The sequence below is a fragment of the Sinocyclocheilus rhinocerous genome, unplaced genomic scaffold (genome assembly GCF_001515625.1).
Source record: "Sinocyclocheilus rhinocerous isolate Xijiao unplaced genomic scaffold, SAMN03320098_v1.1 scaffold107, whole genome shotgun sequence".
In the NCBI taxonomy this organism is placed as follows: domain Eukaryota; kingdom Metazoa; phylum Chordata; class Actinopteri; order Cypriniformes; family Cyprinidae; genus Sinocyclocheilus; species Sinocyclocheilus rhinocerous.
The window spans coordinates 479409-498990 of record NW_015635024.1 but is presented as its reverse complement, the minus strand read 5'-3'; the positions used below and the strand labels follow the sequence as shown (position 1 = coordinate 498990).

Below are 19582 nucleotides of genomic sequence, written 5' to 3'. Positions count from 1 at the left end.
TAGATGAACTGACACATCTGAGATTTCTAAAGTCCAATTTAAATGGCCTTTTATCTGCTGCTGCCCCATTATAGTGTGCATTAGCTAAGTATGCATGTCTCCGGCTGGTAATATGAACCTGCTTTGAGAACAATCTCTGCCTTGCTCTGCATAGAGCAAACAACACTATTATCTGTTCAGAACAAAGTTGTTTAGCCTTTTTAGTTAGCTTACAACAAAAAGGGTGGAGAATGACCTTAAACGTGATCAGATTGAATTGAAACCTAAATCTGAAACCACAATGACGTTAAAGGGGTCATATGATGCTTTTTTAAAGATCATTATTTTGTGTATTTGGTGTAACAGAATATGTTGACATGCTTTAATGTTCAAAAAACACATTATTTTTCAAATACTGTACATTATTGTAGGTCCTCTATGCCCCGCCTCTCTCAAACGCTTCGTTTTCTACAAAGTCCCTCCTTCCGACAAATGCAGTCTGCTCTGATTGGCCAGCTGACCCAGTGCATTGTGACTGGCCGAACACCGCAAGCACTCGTCAGAAATGTAACGCCCCTTACCATAATCACGAGCTTCATCTTTCAAAATAAATGTAAAGACAGAGCAATGTCTTTACTCTGGGGAACAGAGTCGCGTGACAGACACAGTAATGATGCAGTACACAAGCCGCAGTTAAGACAGCTGACTCTACTGTGATGTGACCCTGTCTCTCCCTCTCTCTCTCTCACACACACACACACACACACACACACACAAAACGCGTTACTCAGCGCTGCACAAAACTCCGCATTTGAACAGTCAATAACAAATACTTAAACTAATAACAAAACAGTAGCTGATTCAGAAGCGCCAGATTGTCATAGCAAAGTCAGAATTACCTCCTCTCCAAGGTCCATGAAACGGTCGTCCATAAAATGCATTGCTGTTCTGTTGTAAGTAGTAGATATGTGGGGTGTGTTAGAACGAGCCGTTTTAGGGGGGCGTGGCAGAGTTGGTTTTGAGACTTTAGTCTTTGCAACTTCAGGGATCTTATCTATGCACAATCAGCTTGTAACACTCCAAAGAGAAAGGAAAACTTGAAATCGCATCATATGACCCCTTTAAGATCTTTGGTCACAAGATGGTGGTAAAAATAACAAGGTTTGCAGGAAAACAGTTGTCTATACAGTATATACCACTTGCTCTATTTGATTGGTTGATATCTTTATTTAGCTCATCTGTATTTCCATTGCAACTGAAACCAGCATCTTGCAGTTACATTGGCCCTGTTCCAAATCCCAAGTGTGAAGGCTGTTCCAAAAGATTGTACTTTATGCTTAGATACCTTCTTTTGGCCAAATTGCATGTGGAGAAGGTACTTCATGAAGAAGCTAATGCTATAGTACATAATGCATTGAGCTTGGTTCTGGACCAAAAAACTGATCCCAAATGCGAGAAATGTTGATTATAAATAGTTAAAATTCATTCAGTACCACAAGAGTGTCAATAAAAACATTTCAGTGACTGCATGACTGTTGGCGTTTCAGTATAAACACTCATGTTTTTGACACGTTCAGAAGAGCTGCATGGAGAACAGATCAAAACACGGGTCATGAATAAATGGTTAATGAGCTGTACCTGTGAGAATACAATAAGAGGTTTTTTGGAAGCAACACAAAGGGTGCTGGTTTGGGTGTTACTGCCTGGACAACATTAGAACCGCATCAGATGAATCCACAGGCACTGTGGCATTGCAAATGGATTTGTAATGGAGATGGAGCAATTAAAAATGGATTGTGCAGGATTATAAAATCATTTTACTTTAACTTATGTCATATTATGGTTGTTTTTGTTCAGCTGTCTAAGTGCTCTATTGCCCGTGGCTGAAAGTCATGCAATGCAGGCACTGAAAGACCTCCAGAACGCACTCCGAGACAAAGAGACAAAGCTTTTATTCCAAGTAAGTATGACATCTGAGCTTTTGATGCGTTGTGCAAGTCAAGGAGTAGCCGTACTGTAAATCTCAGTCTTATTTTTCTGTTGTCACAAAACCCACTTGGCCTAAATAATAAATCAGAATCCTAATTTGTAAACTTTTTTTTTCCCCCAGCGTTCTAATGCAAGTTTGTATACACCAAATACAGATGATATCGAGGTAAGTTCACTTAAAAAAACTCCATTTTACACAGATTATTATTAGCATGGCAATAAACATTATAATCCAGTGCTAACTGTGCTCTGTGTTTGTCTGCAGAATTGCACATTTAAGTTTTTCGACTGTTTCCTGATGGAGATGAACGTTCTCTTGCATGAAGAAGACCCAGCAAATAGATACAAGTGGCTGATAAATACAACTTTAGAAGAATATAACAAAAATGTAAGTCAAAGCAATACCACAATGTGTGTGTGTGTGTGTGTGTGTGTGTGTGTGTCAAGATTGTGCATCATTCAGAATTGACATTCCTGAACTGGAATCGTTTTTAAAAATGCATGAAATTATATTATGAATCAACATTTGAAATGTTATGACAATGACACCATAGAAATGTGCATTTCTAAATAAATAAATATATAAATAACATTTATATATATATATATATATATATATATATACACACATGTATACACACACGCACATATACGTACATATATCTATAAATTTCATATTGTTTATATATTTTAATATAGACTTAAATTTGCAAACAATATGGTGGACACTAGACATTTTGTGGTGCTGTATGGCAAAATTAAAATTGGTTTTATTGGCTGATTATTGTTTGAAAATATTGAACTTGGTATAGAAAAATGCCTAATAATTTGATAAGCGCATATTAGAGTGGTGTAATATTAAAGAGTGGAGAATATTAAATATGCATAATTAAGAATAAATGAATTTATTGTTAATTACGTAACACACACTAATAATGACTTTTTCTTGTGACTTGGGAATTTTTCAACGAATCATCCTGTCATTCCAATTCAGATTCACAGCCATGAATTGGAACGAAGCTGATTTTCTTTTTCAATTCCGAATGATGTGCATCCCTGACGGTTATGTTTGTAACAGCTGGTAATGAGTTTGTGTTTGGACTGCTTCCACAGAAGTGTTCCGAACGATATCCTTGTGAACTACTAGATCTCACCAACCCCAGGGAGTTCTTTGACAGGATGACGAACTTTCTTGAGAAACAGTATGCTCTTTGCAGCCAACCATCTACTATAACATGTGATTAAAATCATACTTTATTTCCCTTAAAGCATGTACAATAAGCTCATTTATCTATTATCATTTTAAATTATACTAGATTTTTTTTTGTTATTAATATTTATATCACATCAGTCTGAAAGTGTCACTATATTAAAGCTGTAAGAATGTTTTGTGAATGATTGTTTAACTGTGAATGACTTGTAAGTGTACAGAATCTTAAGGTGAAAATTTAATGTAAAATAGGTTTTATATATTGTTTTATATCCAATGTATTGTTACATTAAAACATTTTTTATCAGCAGAAATAATGTCATTTGTTATGTTGAGGTGAACTGGATCACAGAGTAAAAGTTTCTTATCTCAATATTTATGCGTGTTGTTCAAAGGCTGATTTTATGACCCGGTCTGAAGGAAACCTGACATCTGATATAATTTTGTAACTTTGAGGGAGAAATAGCTTCCATTGTTTCAATTTGGCTGAGGAGGAATTTCCTGTGTAAGTCCTTTGTGTTCCTGACCTTCTCCACCACTGCCCCATGAGAGATACATGACATTTATGAACTACGTTCACATCTCAAATCCCTAACAGACCCTTAGTGTGTTTTTGGCAGGAATGGAAACGAGGCTGTGAGGAATAGAAGTACAGTGTGCTCAATGGACTGTAATGTTGTTTAACAACATAATTGTTCAACTGACAAAACGTCTTTCCGGAAAAAAAAAGTAAACAAAGTTGTAAGTTTTGACAATTACGCGATCTAGGACTTTAATAGTGCCTGCCACTGTGAAGAAAGTCTATTCCTCACAACTCAAGACTTTTTCTCTGAATTCTCACTTTGCATCTCGCAATTCTATTTTATTATTTTTTTGTTTCCGCCTCAGCCATGAAAGGTAATTGCAACTTTTTTTCCCCTCACAATTGTGAGTTTATATCTCACAATTCGGACTTTTCTTCTCGTAATTGAGTTTACATCATGCAAATCTGACTTTTGTTCCTCTGAATTTACATCTTAAATTATTATTTTTGTTTCCATCACGCAATAAAAAATAAAAAGGTAATTGCGACTTTTTATCTCACAGCTATGACTTTTTTCCACGCAATTGCGAGGTTATATATCAAAATTCTGCATTCTCAATAGCAAGTTGATACCTCACAATTGTGAGTTTACATCTTGCAATTCTTCGATGTAAATCCGAGTTTACATTTTGCTAAAAAATAAAGATAATTTGCTACTTTTTTCTTGCAGTTGCGAGTTTATATCTCACAATTCAGACATTTCTTCTTAGAATTGCAAGTTTATATCTGAAAAAAAAAAATTCAATATTTTTTGTCAGAATTGTGAGTATATATCTCGCATTTCTGCATTTATATCTCAGAATGGCGAGGGGAAAAGTCAAAATTGTGAGAAAAAAAAAGTCTGAATTGCAAGATAAGTCAATTTTTAATATTTTTTTTATCCCATGGTGGGAAAAAAGCTTCTATCCTCACTGCCTCATTTTCATGCGGGTTACATTCAATTTGGCATACATTTAATTTGACAAAAGTCTAAACTGTAAAATATTGGACAGAACACATGGTGGGTTATTTTAGCTTGTTGGGTTTTCTACATTTACCCATTTGCTGGGTTGTTTTTTGCTGGGTCAGTCAACCTATTGAAGGTTTTTCATTTTAATTAATAAAAATGCACTCTAAAATCTGTTTTATATAGGACAAGAACAGTTCATATACAATCATTTTTTAAATTCAATGTCATGTCAGTCTTTTACAACCATAAAATCGTCAAAACCATTCAGTAAAGGTTTTAGGACCTGACAGCAGCAGCAAGAGCAGCCGATGGGAATCTGTGGGAAGAAATCTGCGATCAGTAGGCTGTTCCAGTTTATTCATGACTTTATTCATGAATTCATGTTCGAAAGGTTACATCAGAAACGGCTTTACCTCGTGCCATCTTGTCTGTCCGACATTTACAGTAAGTTTCAACCCGTCAAACGCATAGTGCGACCACAGTTGCAACAATGTATACTGGATCAATTCTTAAGGTGCGTCCCAAAATGCGTAAGTGTACATTATTCTATGACATTTTGTAGTATAAATAGTGCAAGTGGTGCGTTCACACTGAAAAGTCCCAAAAGAAAAAGTGCACTTTAAATACCCGGATGATGCACTTAACCGAAACAACGAACCCTGCGTTCCATTTGGAAGGGCTCATCCCTATGCCCTAATGCCTTCAAAGGGTTTACCCTACGGAGTGAGAGATTCGAATGGATGAAGGGTGTAGGGGTCAAAAAACTCTTTTTTTTGGAACGCACCCCTGCGTCACCTTAACGAGACGATCAAGGAGGCACCTTCGTCGCACATATTGTACGCTAGTTGACCCCCAATTGTCTTTTACGTCAAATATGATCTATATTTGTGTATGTAATGTAATATGTATTTGTAATATATATTGTGTCTTTGAAACATTTGAATGGACTGATAAAGGTAGCTGTATTTTTGTTGAAGTAAGAAGGGCCCTTTGAAGTGGCCAGTTTTGGGCACTTCGGTTTGGAACAACCATTCAATAAGGCGGCCATGATTGTTTTCACTCCGAAGTGCCCTTGGAACACAGCGGAAGTGTGGAATGTTGGAGACTGTCGCAGGTTCAATTACATAGCGAAGGGGGAGGGGCAATCAGACTCCGATTATGAATGAACCTTATATAATGCATACTCTACATGGTTGAGTACATAGTGCATAAGTACACAGTATATAAGTGCATAGTGCATCATATGGGACACAGCTATAGTTTTCACTTTTTTGTTAGCAACGCCTAACTTCCAACGATCCAATAAATTCCCGAAAGATGAAATCAAGCCCCGCCCTACATTTTTTCCCTCATTTCAGAAGCCGTTTCACTTGGATATACGTCACAACAGGTGAAAAAAGGACAATCTCAACTTCCATTTCATGCGGACTTTAATTTCATACAGGAAGTTTCCTCTCATTTCCTGAATAGGTTTAATAAAAAGATAAATTCTATTTACAAATCTACAACTTGAGTTGTAGATTTAATCTACACAAATAAATATATCGCTTTATTTTGTCTTTCTTTTCTTTTTTTTAGCTTAAAAAGCTAATTTTCAGTGGCCTCGACTCCATGCCACATTTAACTTATGTAATTTCTTATTCGTTATTAAGTGAACAAAGAAGCTATATGCGCACAATCGTCCAAAAAAAAGCAAAAGCATTCAACTTTGCCAACAAGACAAAATTATATACAATTCTTTGTCAACATCACGTATTACTTGCCATGTGGCAACGGAAGTACGGAAAGTATTTATTGCATCGCATCACGTGGAACGTGGTTACTAAAAGGCATACAGCAAAAACTACTGGGCATGCGCACATCAATATAGCGTAATTTTTCTCACACTGTACAACAATAATTACTATTTTTGCATTATTGTAAGGGGTAGGTTTAGGGTTGGGGTAGCTGTAAATAAAACAATCTAATAGGTAGAAAATTCAATTTATTGTTAGCTTTCGGTTTTTGCTGTATCCCTTCTAGCCACAACCCACAAAGGGCGAATTCCAAACGGAAGTCAGCATCCCTATGCCCTACTCCCTTCGAACAGCAGAACCCTTGAAGTGTGTTCTTTGAAGGGAACACACTTGGCGAAGGGAATGACTGACCAAATATTTACCCAACCATGACGATGCTGTGCATGAGTGCAGCATTCAGCACTCCATCAGTTGTTGTTGCAAATAAATATTTCTTCTTATTTTATTCAAATATTATCTAATTGTGTCTTATTTAGCCTACTATTAAACTTTTTCAAACTTAACTTGTTTACACTACCGTCTTAAATCATATTTTTTATCACTGACGAAAAATATTTTGTATTACATTAAAATAAAGACAAATTTAATTAGTCTATTCTACTTACGTTTGTATGTGAAATCGAAATCAACCCCAACTTTGCTTTAAAATGCATCGCAAGACCTCCTAACCAAAGATCACACGATCACAAACTGAAATCACTTCCGTTAAGTGACCATGTTCCCTTCGCTAACAGACTTCTGGAAGGGCCATTCATGAAGGGATTCATGCCTTGTCCAAATACCTGCACTTGCGGTCTTTGCACTTGACCACTTGACTACTTATATGACCTATTTCCTGTGTTTAGTCCAAGTGTTCAAGTGAGCATGAAGACCACAAGTGTGTGTAGAACTTTTCATGATGGGACACACTTATAGTGTTGTAAACATGCAATTGTTTACAGAGCTATATTTTTATTTTCAAAACTTTGCATTTTAAAATTAACTTCTAAATGTCTGTTCAGTAGTCCCTATAACAGATGACACAATTTAATTTTGTGGTGCTTCTAATTAAGTGATAAAAAGCAGTTGCAAATGTTGTACAAAATAAATACCACCACTACTCATCTTTGCACCAATAAAACATGCAACTCTGTCTTAATACCAAATTATTTGTAATATCTAACTATTATTAATATTTAACATACATTGGAAAGGTTTCCGTGACCTCTCGCGAGATCTCGGCAAAAAGCCTCAAGATTTAATTTCACAACATGATGCATGATGGGATACACGTAGCCTCGAAATTTCGCCCAAATGACCGCTGACAAATGTAACCAGTTTGAACCGTTTTGGCAAAGTGCACTGACCCAGCGCTGTGGTGTGTGAGGGGGTTCATCATTTGTATCGACAGTAAAAATGACCCAACACCTGGGTAAAAAAAAATGTTAAAAATAACCAAGGACTATAGCCAATAAAATGACCCAACAGGCTAAACCCACCATTTGGGTAATATATATATATATACTTTTGGAGAGAACATGAGTTTCTTAAGGCTATATGCAAACAATTAATTTTGACTCATTCTTAACCTTTGCAATACATCACGCCCAATCAGAGAGGCGGATAAAGCCGATTTAAAAAAAACAAACTTTTCCAGTTATAATGTCAGTAATCAACTTTTTGGCATCTTGAGTAAAACTGCTTCATATTTAACTAAGCTTATGCAAAACGCTTGAACCGGAAGCGACGAGACCCGGTTAACAGAATACGGAAGTCTGTTGCGCATAACCCCTATTGGTCTATTCAGCTAATCAGATAAACACACGAATGTTTTAGGAACATCATATTTCATTTAAAGCATTTTGTTTGGCTTCAAAGACCAGTCAATATGAATCTGATCTACTTGTACCTTGATAAGCATCTAAAAACAGCACAAATTCACAAATACACGCTGTCAAAAGTGACATTTGATAAGAGGCTTTTTAGCACAAAGAGAGCGAGTGTTCCTTTATGTATATAAACTTAATGTTCACCGAGTGCAAAAGCAAGCTGAAAGCTGTAATGGAAATAACTCCAAGAATCATCCTAAAAAAAAACAACAAAGTGAAATGGCTTTATATATCAACACAAATATAAAACATACAGTACACACTTTCAGAAATACCTCAGTGCAAAAACAAACCAATAACAACAAAAGAACAATCTCTGGTCATGAGACACATATATACAGACATGTGATGAATGTCAACTGATATGACAGGCCTGCAAATAGTTGGCGTTCAAAGCTACATATTCAGACAATTCCTGCAAATCGCTCGCTTTTCACTTTTGAAAGAAAACATTTGTACACATTACATGTAAATAATGTATATTTACTATGTTATTTACATGTAAATAATGTTTACATTTAGTATTTTAAAATTATTTTTAAATAATGCACTGCATTCTTTCTTGAAACAATTAAATTAACAATTAAAGAATATGTCCTTTACAGTAGGCCTTTTGTTTTAATATAGTAAACAAAAAAACTTTTCTGTTCCTGTGTGTGTGTGAATATGTACAGCAGAAAAAAAAATTTTTAAAAAAAAAAAAAAAAAAAAAAAAAAAAAAGGTAAATGTGACTTTTTATCTCATAATTCTTTTTTCTCTGAATTCTGAGTTTTTATCTCACAATTCTAACCTTTTCTTAGAATTGCAAGAAAAAGTCTGAGGCTTTTCAAAAACGATTCGCGTATACACATATCCGTGAAAACGGCCAAAAGCGATGTATTACGTATGCCAGGCCAGTAGTTGGCGCTTAGAGAAAAAAAGTCAATTGCAAAATATAAACTCAGAATTCAGAAAAATGTCTGAATTGCGAGATAAAAAGTTTTAATGTTTTTAAAGTTTTTTTTTAATTCCTTGGCAAAAACGGTCTTCCATAAAAATCAGAAATGTTATTTGTGAAGACAGAGAGAACCACTCGAGGAAGCAAGTAAGAAGTTAGACGCAGCTCGGTTATGGCATAATCAGCAGTTTATTGGTATTTTGCAAGCAAAAAAACAAGACTTAAAATGAGCCACACCACCAGCAGGTGGGAGCTGACAAGCAGAAGGGCGATTGGATAGAAGTGGCGGGACGCCGGCTTGTTAATAGCTACGGAGCCCACTTCAGGGTCGTCCCATTGGGCAACCTCTCCCTGGGCCAAGAGACCGCTGAGCGGAAACGAGAGAGAGAGAGAGAAAGAAGCAAACACACAAACACATTCAACAAGATGTTAGGTTAATAGGTCAGTTCCCACACACAAACATATTCAAGAAAAGGTTAATTGTTTAGTCTGGCCTGCGAGACTCACACAAACACTCACACAACAAAACCCTAATAGAATGCACACAGAGATTTTAACATAATAATAAATGGTGCCGGAAATTCATTAATTAGTTTTGGAGGACAAAAATATCAGAAGCAAATGATTCTCATTAAATTCAGGTCCATTAATGGTGGTTGAATGTCTGTATTTTTCCACTGATGCTGACAGAATAGCAAACTACAATAGTGAATCTATTGCGAAACAGCAAGTAATCAAATCCAAATCGCATGTGCTGAGAAAGGCAGATTGGGCAATGCAAAACGGATACGAATGTCCTTCTGTTGAGTTGTGCACAAAAACAAACATACAGTGCAACAAGTGTGGTTTGATTCACAAATGACTCTTTTAAACAAATCAGTCTCACATTCACTCAAGTTATGAGCATTAGTTGCTGACTCACTAAACTGCGCAACTAATCAGCATTTTCAAACAGGTTTCTCAAACACTTCCTCAAAAGTGCTAAAATAATCATTAATGGATTCGAGTTATCAAGGAAACGTTCACTTAAATGCTCACTATTGATAAAAATGTATAAAAACGGCACCTTTTCCAACACTAAACACTCCCTAGAATGCAATTATGTTTATGTTGACAGCATGTTATATTGTGCAAATGTCATATTAAAAACACCTGTCAATCAAAGCTGTGTGTTCATATTAAATGCCATCATGCGAATTAGGATTTCTATAAAACATTAAAGCTGAAAAAGTTTTATATGAATACAAAATCCAGTATTGTATCTCCAGATGCACACAAAGGTCAGTCGAGGCGACCTGCACCCGCTGCAGGACTCCAAGAGCAACAAACACTGATATTCTTTTGAAAAGGGATGAGTTTTGTTTTTGTCCCAGAATCACAAAATGTCACAGTAAATCCATTCTGTTGAGTGAATGTCACACAGGTTGACATGCATCCACATTTATCAGCACATGTGTCAGCTCAACTTTCTATTTTGGCTTTGAACAATTTCCGCAGACCGGTTCTGCTACGTCAATTCAACAGTCTTCTCATCTGCTACTGCTAAACAAACAAACTCGAAGCCTTCAGGGCATCAACACCCAGCACAACTAATAAGAGAATCGCCCATCAGTGCAGGCGCTTCAAACTCAGGCACACACGCCATGAGCATCTTTAGCAGGATCTTAAGTCTTTGTGAGGTTTTGGGAAGAAAACTTGCAAATCATTGTGCATATTGTCTCTAAAAACAAAATTTATGCCTCATAATTACACTTTAAAATGTTCAAAAATTACAAGAACTCATCATTTCTCAGTGCTGAAAACAACAGCAATGAGAAAATCTTCTATAAAAATATCTTTCCATGCAATGTGTTTTGTAAATTCTGTTCATATTGCAATTTCAAGTGTTACTGTACAGCTGAGCTGATTTTAACTACACTAGTTATTTTTCTTTGAGAACCTTGAAACCTTGAGAACAATGCTTTTTGGATAAGCAGGTTTGTTTACATTGGAAACAGCAGTGGAAGAAATCCAGGGGTGGATCTAGAATAAAGCAACAAGTCCCGTGAAGCCGTGGTTTACAGTGAATTTATAACGGCTAAGGGGCGTTGTTAGGCACGACGCGAAGCGAAGCGTCCATATACGTAGTAAGGTTTCACAAAATAAAACAGAGCAAATAAAGTGTAATGATATTAATAAAAACATTATTCTTCCGCCAAACAATGTAGTTCCTCAGAATCGGTTGTGGTTGCAACAAAGTGGTTGCCAAGCAACACACAAACGTAAACAAAGGTGTATGTTTGTAGAGTAATTTACAACAGTTTAGAACGTGGCTCAACCAATCAGAATCAAGGACCGGAACTCTCCGTTTTATAAAATGATTGTTAGCATGGCGTGAGGACTGTGAGGGGCGGCAACACAAAAGCAAACAAAGCATTCCATCATCTATACTTAACTATAAAGTTAAAGTAAAATTATTTAGGCTACTTGGATAGTATATAAATCATAAGTTTTCGTGCATCAAGTTTATAAGCAACAAAAACGTTCAAATTCGCTAGAAAGAATGGCCATATTGAAGCATTTAAGACTTCTGAGACTTCCTAACTATTCTAAATTGTAAGTAGGCTAAAGAACTTGCCAAGCCAACAAAAGTTTATCTTTCAAAAATTTGGTTAGGTTTAGATTTCTACACCCAGCTCAGCTTCTGTGATCGGGATCTTCTTATTGGTTTCATTTGGTTTTGTCGGATGTCAAATATATCCATGACGAAAGTAATATATATGTAAATAATGGAAAAACAGTCCGTTTGTTTGTGAATTGGGCTGCACTGGTTGCTCTGCGTTTTTGACTTGCCAAAAAGAAGCTGTTCAGAAGAGTCACCTGTTATTGAAGTTGACCACACAGTGCAAGACGCGTTTTCTAACCATTTTTTTTTTTGCGGTACATTGTTTATGTCATCACATTAAAGCACAGCTGCTAAAATGCGGTACAGAAAACATGGCTTGTATTTAGATTTTATACTGGGATAAATAAACAAATAATTCATTGAAAAAAAAAAAAAAGCATTGGCACCCGGTAGATCCGCCCCTGGCACTGTCACGACTTCTCTTAAATAAACAGACCGATACACAGATCTCAGCTAAAGTACTTCACCAACGCTTGAGGACATTTATCATGATGCAGATTTGAGTCTTAGCAGATACGTCAAGCCATTTAGCAAATTAATCATATTTTGGCACCGAGTGAAGCAGCAGATGGAGGAACATAAATATTTGAAAAGTAAAGCAAATGAATGAGATTACTCTAATCTTCCAGGCTCAAATAATTTCTTGGTGTTAAATGAGTAGTGGCAGGAATAATTGCTGAAAGTGAGTTGAAAGTGTGCAAAATAATTAAAGTCATATGATGATCATACGAGGACTGTTTCTGTTTCTATAAAGTGGGGCAATTCCAACTTTGCAAGGACAGTCTGGCGCTTCTGATTCACAGACTGTAAGTACGTTTTCATATTTAAAGGATTTGCCACTGATGATTCAAACGCGAGTTTTGGGCAGTGTAGAGTAGCGCTTGTTGTTTGTCATTTCTCCGATCACAAATGCAGACATGGTTTTATGTTTACGCATCGCGATGCGCAACGCCTTATAAATGCCTCGTTTATAACGATGAGCTTTGTAAAAATCTACGCGTTTCAGAAAGGCGGGGCATAGAATAATGTAAATAATGTACAGTATGTGGAAAATAATGTGTTTTTTGAACCTTAAGCATAAACGCATTGCATTACACCAAATACACCAAATAATGTTCTTTTTAGCAGCATCATATGACCCCTTTAAATAAATTGTATAAATAGACGGAACTTAGCCATTTAAAAAAAAAAAAATTTTTATAAACAAAATTGTTCAGTGAATTGCATTTATGACTAAGGATATTTCACAATCCTTTTTCATTGAGCTTGTTGCACTGCATTCTCTTTATACATTGCATATTGTGTAAAATACTGAGCTAGTTTGAAGCAATATTTATAAACCATTCAGTACTGAATTAATTAACAGTTATAATAAGAACATTTCACTGTTTTTTTTCTTTCTTTCCATTGAGCATGTTGTAATGCATTCTGGGATTGCTGCCTTAAAACCTGGCCAAACGAAAGGATCTCATTTCAAATTCAAGTTCAATGTTTTGAAACAGAGCCTTTGTTGGGAACATTCAGAACAAAATAGTTACAGTGTGTGTTCCCTACATTCCCTACATTTACATAAAATGAACATTATTATTATTTTTTTTCTTACAGGATCTGCAGTGTGGGCTGTAAATATGTGCAGCTGACAGTTTCCAGCGGCTCCACAAGACTTCTTATAAAGCCTTGTCATCTGTATGTACAGCTTCTAAATGCTCTTTTGTGGCAGAAGCTTCCTGCCGCCTGTATTTCACAATCTCAACACAGGCTACATGTAAGAATCATTGGATATCAACACGGATGTCGAACTCTTCAGTACTGGGTCGTGAACAGGAAGCAATATTTCACATTTTTCACATAGTTTGGCTTCTTGTATCAGTTAATCTTCACCCATAATTTACACTGGCTTGGATTTCAATCAAACTGCATTATTACATACTGCTAGAGACGAGGGCTCTGTTTCAGAACATACAGTATTTTAATGCATCATGGGCGACTTTTGCTGCATATTTTTCTGTGCACAACACAATCAGAACAGACGCACTGGTTTAGACTTTATTATCTGAATTAAATGTTAAAGGTTAAGTGTAATGTTAAAGGAATAGTTCACCCCAAAATGACAATTTGCTGAAAATGTAACCCTCAGGCCATCCTAGATGTAGATGAGTTTGTTTCTTCATAGGAACAGAGTTGGAGAAATGTAGCATTACATCACTTGTTCACCAGTGGATTCTCTTCAGCGAATGGGTGCCGTCAGAATGAGAATCCAAACAGCTGATAAAAGCATCACAATAATCCACAAGTAATCCACACCACTCCAGTCCATCAACTCATGTCTTGTGAAACGAGAAGCTGCGTGTTTGTAAGAAACAAATCCATCATTAATGCATTTTAACTTCAAACTTTTGCTTCTGGCAAAAATATAAGTCCATAATCCATAATAACGCTTCCTCCAGTGAAAAAGTCCATCCCCTGTTGTCCTCTCACATCGAAATCAACCCACATATTTTTTTAGAGCTGTTTTGGACTGTTTCTGCTTGTCTCTCCTGATTCAGACAAGATGACTTTTTCACTGGAGCAAGCAATATTATGGATAGAGGACTCGCATTTCAGCTGGAAACAATGGTTTGAAATGAATAACTTCTTGTTTCTAACAAACAGGCAGCTTTTCACAAGACATGAGTTGATGGACTGGAGTGCTGTGGATTACTTGTGGATTATTGTGATGTTTTTATCAGCTGTTTGGACTCTCATTCTGACGGCACCCATTCACTGAAGAGGATCCACTGGTGAGCAAGTGATGTAATGCTACATTTATCCAAATCTGTTCTGATGAAGAAATAAACTCATCTACATCTTGGATGAGGGCGAGCACATTTTTATTAAATTGTCATTTCTGGGTGAACTATTCCTTGAATGCATGCATACATGGGGAGAACAGATCTGCACAGAAATGGGCTGGCGCTTACCTCCGCATGCAGTCCAGAGCTCGCACAAAGTAATCTTTATTGAGCTGGTGCTCGTCCCGCAGCAGAGAGCACTGCTCCAGCGTCACTGACATGGACGTCCTGTCTTTGGCACTTTTACAGCTGGTGAATCGGATACCATTTATCCGTCGACAGATCTGAGGAGACATGTGACCGATTCAATTGTATTTACTTTTGCTTCCCTGATATGAAATATGGTGGTGATAAACTGATGGTTGATTCCTATTTTCACAGAGCGAAATTCACAGAGATGCGCTGCCAAAAAACAAAACAAAACAAAACAAGGATATTTAGTTTTTTTTTTACATGGGCAAGAGACTGTGTCATTAGAAATGTTTTAATAATGCCTCTGATTTATAATTCAGCAGCAAACATTCATTCCTGTGAGTCGGTTTGTTCAGTCAGTTCTAATGAAAAGATTCAAAAATCTGATTCATTGAGTGAGTCGTCACTCACAAACATTCAGAAATTGTTCAATTTTTCAAGTATTATAATGCTTTAATAATGTATATGTAGTGCAATATATATAACATATATCTAGGTAAATATTGCTCTTTATGTTGTTGAATATAAATGAAAATATTAAATAAAATTTTTTTTTATTATATTTTACTTACTTATATTTAATCTTACTTACCCTCAAACGTTTCAATGGTTGTGTATAGATTGGCTGAGAGAAATCGGGAGTAAGATGTTACTTTAGTTCTAGAATAAATGTGAACATGCATTAATTCATCTCACTCACTCACACACACACAAAAAATCTGATTTAGTTTTCCTCAAAATGAATAAAAACAGTTAAAAGCAACTCAGAATATGACTCAAAGCTGCAATAATTAAATATGTTAAATAATACAAATATCCTTTATGTATTTAATCCCATTTTATTAACCAATTTGCTGCTGACCTTCGGTGATCCAATTCTAATAAGCAAAAATTAAGATAAACTAATTAAGAAAAATTGAGTGAGTCGTCACTCACAAACATTCAGAAATTGTTCAATTTTTCAAGTATTATAATGCTTTAATAATGTATATGTAGTGCAATATATATAACATATATCTAGGTAAATATTGCTCTTTATGTTGTTGAATATAAATGAAAATATTAAATAAATTTTTTTAAAATTATATTTTACTTACTTATATTTAATCTTACTTACCCTCAAACGTTTCAATGGTTGTGTATAGATTGGCCAAACAAACAACATGACAAAAATACTATTTTATATGCCTTTAATTACTCTCTCGAAATCCATGATTTATAAGATTAAAATCTTACTTGAAATCTTGACCATAACAGAGCCTAATTATTCGCAAATGTGAGGTTACGAAACAAACTGCACAGACTCCATGACCTCAAACTCAGCCTCACCATTCCCGCAAGCCACAGGATCTCCACATTCTTTCTCTTCTTGGTTACTACATTCTGGCCGAGGGTGTTGAGCAGTTCCTTAATGTCTGTCTGTGTCTGAAAACACGGCAGGCCTTGAGAAAGAAGAGACAAAAAGAGCAGGCACTTTAGATGCCATGCATCAACGGGTTTAAAGAGGGCTTGTTTGTCCCTGTATTGACAAGATGAGATCGAAAAGTCTGGGGACATGTTATTTTCCTGATAAACAGAGAGATGGAAAGAAGACAAGATGTGACACGCTGCGATGCTGCTTGGCATTCGTCTGCTGGGAGCATTCATCAAGCGGAGCCGTCACGCTCCATAGACGTGATTGACATATCAGAGAACAATAAATTCCTGCACTCAAATCCTTCGAACATGAGACGCTGTGCTCGGCACAATCACTGCAGCAGTGCAGCATGGCTGTGGATGTGTGGCATGATTGTAATGCATTACTTTTAAAAGTAACTTTCCCCAACACTGGGCATGAATGCCTACTTTCAGAGTTGGTCTAAAAAAAACTAAATCGGTTGACTGAAGGAACTTTTTTTTTGTGTTAAATTCATTCAAGACCTCATTCTTCTTACTTTTGTTTTCAGAAACAACTAAACGTGTGATAAATGTAGACTTCAATATGAAAACATTTTCCTGATTTGATTTAAATCTCTTTATCAGCCCATATCAAAGGTTTGCTATATGTATATATATATATATATATATATATATACACACACATACACACACACTACTAACTACACTAAGATTTTTTTATGTTTTTATAAGTTCACCAAGGCTGCATTTATTTGATCAAAAATACAGAGAAAAATCTTGTTACATTTTTGTCATTTTTGATTACTTTTTGATAAATATCCAATTATAATAAAATTACTTTCTTTAAATCTATTTATTGGATTTTTACAGTTAGGTAAATTGAGTTTAAACATGACAGTCTCAGTTTTTGTCTTTTTTAATTATGTATGAATCTCAGTTCATCCTCTATATTAAAAGAAATAAATAAGAAATCAGTAATAAGAATGTTGAGAAACTAAGGCATTTGTAAGAATGTTGCAAAAAGAAAGTGAAAGTTTTTTGCAATTTTAATATCAATATCAACAATTGTTGCAGTACACAATACCATGTTTATAGCTAGTTTCTAAATAAATTGTTTCCAACGTTTGAATAAAAGTAATGTCTTGGTTACATATGTAACCCTCGTTCCCTGATGGAGGGAACGGAGACGTCACATCGGATGACCGACGAATTGGGATCTCGCTTAGATAGACCAATCCACTTTGAGTGTAAACTAAACGAGCCAATGCACATTGGCATGCGATTATTGCATCAAGCTGCCGCAGATCACAGCGTGAGTATAAGGAGGCAGCAGGTGCAGCGCATATTCAGGTTTTCGCTGAGGAACACTTCTAGTAGAGTGAGCTCGCAACCTGAATGGGCAGGGCACACCCTGTGCCTGATAAGCCAAGGGTGATGGCACCCACTATCCAGTGGGCCATCTTCTGCTTAGAGACGATGTGAATGGCACGAAGCGACCTCAGATGCTTCTGACTCCAGAGGAGGAGGTGGCGGGCGAGTTGCGATAAGCGACGGGAGCGAAGACCACCTTGTCGGTTGATGTACGCAACGGTTGCAGTGTTGTCCGTGCGGACCAGCACGCGCTTGCCTCGTAAGCGCCTCTTGAGACGGCTCAAGGCCAGGCGTACTGCCAGCAACTCTAGGCAATTGATGTGCCACTGCAGTTGGGGGCCCGTCCAAACCCCCGACACTGCAAGCCCGTTGAACGTGGCTCCCCAGCCGGTGGTGGAGGCATTCATGTAAACCACGGAATGCCTGGAGACCTGCTCCAGGGGCACTCCTGCCCAGAGAAACGAAGGGTCTGACCACGGGGTGAAGGTTTGGCGGCAGGCCGGTGTGACTCGGACCCGGTGAGTGCCACGTAGCCACGCCCACCTCAGGACTCGGCCATGGAGCCAGTGTTAAAGCAGACTGTTTCAGTGGGACCGCCGTCCTGCCCTAGAACATATTCAGGCAGTTCAACACCGACTGAGCACGTCCTTGCATGAGGTGTGCTCGACCAAATCCAACTCCATACCGAGAAAAGAGATCCTCTGCATCAAGGAGAGTTTGCTCTTTTCCCAGATGACCCGAAGGCCCAACCGGCTGAGGTGCGAAAGCACCAAGTCTCTGTGTGCGCCCCCCAGCCGGTGGTTGAGGCATCCGTGCAAACCTCAGCATGCCTGGAGACCTGCTCTAGGGGCACTCCTGCCCGGAGAAACGCCAGGTCTGACCACGGGGTGAAGGTTTGGCGGCAGGCCGGTGTCACTTGGACCCGGAAGGTGCCGCGTTGCCACGCCCACCTCGGGACTCGGCCCTGGAGCCAGTGCTGCAGCGGTCTCATATGGAGCAGCCCCAGCGGCGTGACTGCCGCCGTAGCTGCGATATGCCCCAGGAGCCTCTGAAACTGTTTCAGTGGGACCGCCATCCTGCTCTTGAATGTATTCAAGCAGTTCAACACCGACTGAGCACGTTCCTGCGTGAGGCGTGCTGTCTGTTCGACCGAGTCCAACTCCATACCGAGAAAAGAGATCCTCTGCGTCGGGGAGAGTTTGCTCTTTTCCCAGTTGACCTGAAGGCCCAACCGGCTGAGGTGCGAAAGCACCAAGTCCCTGTGTGCACACAACTTATCCTGAGACTGAGCTAGTACTAGCCAGTCGTCGAGGTAGTTAAGAAAGCGAATGGCCTGTTCTCTCAGGGGAACAAGGGCTGCCTCCGCAACTTACGTGAAGACACGGAGCGACAGGGACAGCCCGGAGGGCAGGACCTCGTACTGATATGCTCTTCCTTCAAACACGAACCGCAGCAATGGTCTGTGATGCGGAAGGATCGACACATGAAAGTACGCGTCCGCTGCAAATCAATCTCGGGGAGGGGGGTGCACCTGAAGATGCATTCCTGTGTCAACATCTTGAACGGTAACTGGTGAAGGGCCCGGTTCAAGACACGCAGGTCCAAGACTGGGGGACGCCGGGCGAACTGAATCGCATAGCCGAGTCTGATGGTCCTCAGGAACCAGCGAGACGGTTTGGTAGCCAGGCACCCGGACACCACACAAGCTGGACCAGTGGGACCACCAACGTACCCGCGGTGGGGCAGTGAGGTGGAACGCAGGGACCTGAAGAGGGGTCTGAGTGTGCAGTGCAACACTTACCTGGTTCCACGG

At 38.1% G+C, this 19582-nt stretch overlaps 2 protein-coding genes across 5 annotated transcripts in view; one reads left to right on the top strand and one right to left on the bottom strand.

The window, feature by feature from the left end:
• LOC107746099 (interleukin-15-like) overlaps positions 1-3367 on the top strand; it is an 8488-nt gene extending 5121 nt beyond the window's left edge. The window contains exons 3-6 of the mRNA XM_016560181.1: positions 1837-1939; positions 2090-2134; positions 2234-2356; positions 3082-3367. Coding sequence (XP_016415667.1) covers positions 1837-1939; positions 2090-2134; positions 2234-2356; positions 3082-3213 — 403 coding nt within the window. The 3' untranslated portion in view covers positions 3214-3367. The remainder of the gene's footprint in view (positions 1-1836; positions 1940-2089; positions 2135-2233; positions 2357-3081) is intronic.
• Positions 3368-9482: 6115 nt separating this feature from the next.
• Positions 9483-19582, bottom strand: part of LOC107746079 (type II inositol 3,4-bisphosphate 4-phosphatase-like) — a 120950-nt gene continuing 110850 nt past the window's right edge. For 3 of the 4 annotated variants that reach the window (XM_016560148.1, XM_016560150.1, XM_016560149.1), the window contains 3 exons: positions 16330-16442; positions 14938-15092; positions 9483-9679 (listed from right to left, as the gene is read on the bottom strand). In XM_016560148.1, the coding sequence (XP_016415634.1) occupies positions 9502-9679; positions 14938-15092; positions 16330-16442 (446 nt within the window). In that variant the 3' untranslated portion in view covers positions 9483-9501. Of the gene's footprint in view, positions 9680-14937; positions 15093-15118; positions 15211-16329; positions 16443-19582 lie in introns of those variants that run through there. The other variant, XM_016560151.1, reaches the window with a different exon arrangement.